General features: G+C 64.1%; 1 protein-coding gene across 4 annotated transcripts in view; it reads right to left on the reverse strand.

The window, feature by feature from the left end:
- Nucleotides 1-690: 690 nt before the first annotated feature.
- Nucleotides 691-4,672, reverse strand: part of LOC137307031 (transcription factor NF-E2 45 kDa subunit-like) — a 12,784-nt gene continuing 8,802 nt past the window's right edge. For all 4 annotated transcript variants that reach the window (XM_067976378.1, XM_067976379.1, XM_067976377.1 and 1 more), the window contains one exon: nt 691-3,828. In XM_067976378.1, coding sequence (XP_067832479.1) covers nt 2,908-3,828 — 921 coding nt within the window. In that variant the 3' untranslated portion in view covers nt 691-2,907. The remainder of the gene's footprint in view (nt 3,829-4,672) is intronic.

The raw sequence follows: 4,672 nt of genomic DNA on the forward strand, positions 1-4,672 counted from the left end.
TAAACTCCAGCTCATCCAAAGCTCTGCTGCCCCCCCCACCCCGCCCCCCCGTATCCTAACTCGCACCGAGTCCCGTTCGCCCATCACCCCCTGTGCTCGCTGACCCACACTGGCTCCCAGTCCGGCATCGCCTCGATTTAAAAATTCTCATCCTCCTGTTCAAATCCCTCCATGGCCTCCTCGTCCCCACCTCCCTATCTCTGTAACCTCCTCCAGCCCCTACGACCCTCCGAGATCTCTGCGCTCCTCCGATTCTGGCCTCTTGCCCATCCCCTGATTTCCATCGCTCCCACCATTGGCGGCCGTGCCTTCAGCTGCCCGGGCCCCGAGCTCTGGAATTCCCTCCCTAAACCTCTCCGCCTCTCTCTCTCTCCCCTCCTTTAAGACGCTCCTTAAAACCTCCCTCTTTGGCCACCTGTCCTAATATCTCCTAATGCGGCTCGGTGACAATTTTTTCTCCGATTTACGCTCCTGTAAAGCGCCTTAGGGACGTTTGATCCACGCTGTGTAAATACAAGTCTTCGTCGCTGCGTACAGACTCGTGGGGGTCAGGTGGAATTTAATTGTAAACTTCAGGCCGCCTGTCAGGTGAGCGCTGCACAAAAAAAAACCACCTCGGTCTCTGTATTTTTTTCCGCTGTCGGTCGTTGTTTGCAATCCACGCAGTCAAAAAGAAAAGTGACAATTGAATGCAAGATATATATTTTATATAAACATACATATACAGACTGGCTGATCTCCAGTGGCGATGGTTGAGAGCAAGTCGGGAGGGGGGCGGTGGGTTTTATTATTGTAACAGTGGTGGGGGCGGGGGAGAGGTGTTATCAACAACGTGTGACGTGGAATGCGTGACAGGAAGTGCGCGTGACACTCGTCAGGGTGTGCGCACAGAACTGTATCCCCCGTGCAATCACCTAAAATGTTTATAGTTGATCGATGTGTCTCCACATCAGCAGAAAGGCCAATCACAGTGCTGTATTCAGGCGGGCCCCTGGGCTGTACGCTGGGGCAGAGCACGACAGAAAGCTTGGGGGGCCCCCCCACTAGTTTCGAGCCCGTCAGCCATTCCATCAGATCACTGGCCGATCTGTCCCTCGGCCCCATTTACCGGCCTCTGCTCTCCATAATCCCTCGGTACCCCTCGACCTGAGGTGTTAGCTGTGGCTCTCCGGGTAGCGCTCGTGCGTCAGAAGGTCGTGGGTTCGGGACCCCACTCCCAGTGCCAGTACTGAGGGAGCGCCGCACTGTCGGAGGGTCAGTGCCGAGGGAGCGCCGCACTGTCGGAGGGTCGGTACTGAGGGAGCGCCGCACTGTCGGAGGGTCGGTACTGAGGGAGCGCCGCACTGTCGGAGGGTCAGTACTGAGGGAGCGCCGCACTGTCGGAGGGTCAGTACTGAGGGAGCGCCGCACTGTCGGAGGGTCTGTACTGAGGGAGCGCCGCACTGTCGGAGGGTCAGTACTGAGGGAGCGCCGCACTGTCGGAGGGTCAGTACTGAGGGAGCGCCGCACTGTCGGAGGGTCAGTACTGAGGGAGCGCCGCACTGTCGGAGGGTCGGTACTGAGGGAGCGCCGCACTGTCGGAGGGTCAGTACTGAGGGAGCGCCGCGCTGTCGGAGGGTCGGTACTGAGGGAGCACCGCACTGTCGGAGGGTCGGTACTGAGGGAGCGCCGCACTGTCGGAGGGTCAGTACTGAGGGAGCGCCGCACTGTCGGAGGGTCGGTACTGAGGGAGCGCCGCACTGTCAGAGGGTCGGTACTGAGGGAGCGCCGCACTGTCGGAGGGGCAGTACTGAGGGAGCGCCGCACTGTCGGAGGGTCGGTACTGAGGGAGCGCCGCACTGTCGGAGGGGCAGTACTGAGGGAGCCCCGCACTGTCGGAGGGTCGGTACCGAGGGAGCGCCGCACTGTCGGAGGGTCGGTACTGAGGGAGCGCCGCACTGTCGGAGGGTCGGTACTGAGGGAGCGCCGCACTGTCGGAGGGGCAGTACTGAGGGAGCGCCGCACTGTCGGAGGGTCGGTACTGAGGGAGCGCCGCACTGTCGGAGGGTCGGTACTGAGGGAGCGCCGCACTGTCGGAGGGGCAGTACTGAGGGAGCGCCGCACTGTCGGAGGGTCGGTACTGAGGGAGCGCCGCACTGTCGGAGGGTCAGTACTGAGGGAGCGCCGCACTGTCGGAGGGTCGGTACTGAGGGAGCGCCGCACTGTCGGAGGGGCAGTACTGAGGGAGCCCCGCACTGTCGGAGGGTCGGTACTGAGGGAGCGCCGCACTGTCGGAGGGTCGGTACCGAGGGAGCGCCGCACTGTCGGAGGGTCAGTACTGAGGGAGCACCGCACTGTCGGAGGGTCGGTACCGAGGGAGGGCCGCACTGTCGGAGGGTCGGTACTGAGGGAGCGCCCCACTGTCGGAGGGTCAGTACCGAGGGAGCGCCGCACTGTCGGAGGGTTGGTACTGAGGGAGCGCCGCACTGTCGGAGGGTCAGTACTGAGGGAGCGCCGCACTGTCGGAGGGGTCAGTACTGAGGGAGCGCCGCACTGTCGGAGGGTCAGTACTGAGGGAGCGCCGCACTGTCGGAGGGTCGGTACTGAGGGAGCGCCGCACTGTCGGAGGGTCAGTACGGAGGGAGCGCTGCACTGTCGGAGGTGCCGTTTCCCGGATGAGACGTTAAACCGAGGGCCCCGTCTGCTCCCACGGACTCGAACCCTGACTCAGAGCGGGGGGGGTGGGGGGGAGGACACTCCCCGCCCCGGTCGACACGTTAAAGTCTATTGGTCGTTAAACATGTACGAAAACACGTGGCCAATGTCTCTCCCCGCCGCCAGCGAAATGTCCTTGTTCCAGCGGCCAGTGACGTGAGAAAAGAAAATAAATACAGCTGGTGGCGATCTCGGCACCCCCCCCCCCCGACCTCAGTTGCCGCCGTCCGCCGCCCCCCCGGGGCCCCGCGGGATGAGGAAGACCCCGCCCTCCGCCGTCTGCTCCAGCGCAAACTCGTCGGGCGAGTAGGGGCGCCCCTGGGGGTCGCGCAGCCCCGAGAAGACGCGCTGGCAGAGCTCGGCCATCCTGCGCTCCATCAGCCGCAGCGCCCGGTCGAACTCCTCCCGCTGGGCGGTCAGCCGCTCCCTCTCGGACCTCAGGCCGCCCAGCTCCCGCTCCAGCCGGGCCACGTTCTCCAGCTTGCGTTGGCGGCAGTTCTGCGCGGCCACCTTGTTCTTGCCCCTCCGGCGTATGTCGCGGGCCAGGGCCAGCTGCGGCTCGCTCAGCCGGTGGCGGCTGACCAGCTCGTTGAAGTCGTCGACCGGCAGGTTGACCATGGTCTCCGCGGTGAAGGGGATCCTCAGGGCCAGCGCCCGCCTCTCGTCGCGGCTCGAGCTGTCCCGCCCCGCCCCCCGGGCGCAGGGCGCGCGGGCGGGGGCGGGGGCGCCGCGGCACCAGCGCCCCTGGAAGCCCGGGGGGTAGGCGGCGGCGGCGGCGGCGGCCCCCGCCTGGTCCGGCCCCGAGCCCCACGCCTCCGGGCAGCCGTACCCCTCCCCGGCGGCCGGGGAGCCGGTGGCCGGGCTGGAGTCCAGCGAGAGGCCGGAATCGGACTCCGGGTCCTCCGGCCGCTTGGGCTGGAGCAGCAGCAGGGAGGCGCAGGGGTCGTGGGCCATGGCGGGAGGGGGCCCCGCCTCGAAGCCGGGGAGCAGCAGCCCCCCCTCGTAGGCCGGGGCGGGGGCCTGCCAGGCCGGCGGGGGAGCGGGGGGGAAGCGGTAGGGGTCGGCCAGCGGGAGGTGCGGGGAGCTGCCGTAGAACGTGGGGTCGCCCGAGTTGTCGGCGTCCGCGTCCAGTCCCTGCAACGGAGGCACAGAGAGAGAGAGAGAGAGAGAGAGAGACGGGTTACAACAAAACTCCCGGCCGCCTCTTAAGTTGCACTTACTCCTCTATCGTAGCTACGTGAGCGCGTCAAACCTCCCCCCCCCACATCCTCTCCAACGCCAAGTCTGCCTACTCCGTGACAGGGTGTGTGGGGGGTCTGTGTGAGGGTGGGTGAGGGCGTGTGTGAGTGTGAGTGAGGGTGTGTGTGAGTGTGAGTGAGGGTGTGTGTGAGGGTGTGTGTGAGTGTGCATGTGTGAGGGTGTGTGTGAGTGTGCATGTGTGAGGGTGTGTGTGAGTGTGCATGTGTGAGTGTGCATGTGTGAGGGTGTGTGTGAGTGTGCATGTGTGAGGGTGTGTGTGAGTGTGCATGTGTGAGGGTGTGTGTGAGTGTGCATGTGTGAGTGTGCATGTGTGAGGGTGTGTGTGAGTGTGAGTGATGGTGTGTGCGAGAGTGTGTGAGGGTGTGTGTGTGAGGGCGTGTGTGAGGGTGTGTGTGAGTGTGCATGTGTGAGTGTGCATGTGTGTGGATGTGTGTGTGAGTGAGGATGTGTGCGAGAGTGTGTGAGGGTGTGTGTGAGTGTGAGTGAGGGTGTGTGCGAGAGTGTGTGAGTGTGAGTGAGGGTGTGTGCGAGAGTGTGTGAGGGTGTGCGTGTGGATATGTGTGAGGGCGTGTGTGAGTGTGCATGTGTGAGGGTGTGTGTGAGTGTGCATGTGTGAGTGTGCATGTGTGAGGGTGTGTGTGAGTGTGCATGTGTGAGTGTGCATGTGTGAGGGTGTGTGTGAGTGTGAGTGAGGGTGTGTGTGAGTGTGAGTGAGGGT

This window comes from Heptranchias perlo, chromosome X, assembly GCF_035084215.1.
Source record: "Heptranchias perlo isolate sHepPer1 chromosome X, sHepPer1.hap1, whole genome shotgun sequence".
Taxonomy (NCBI): Eukaryota; Metazoa; Chordata; class Chondrichthyes; order Hexanchiformes; family Hexanchidae; genus Heptranchias; species Heptranchias perlo.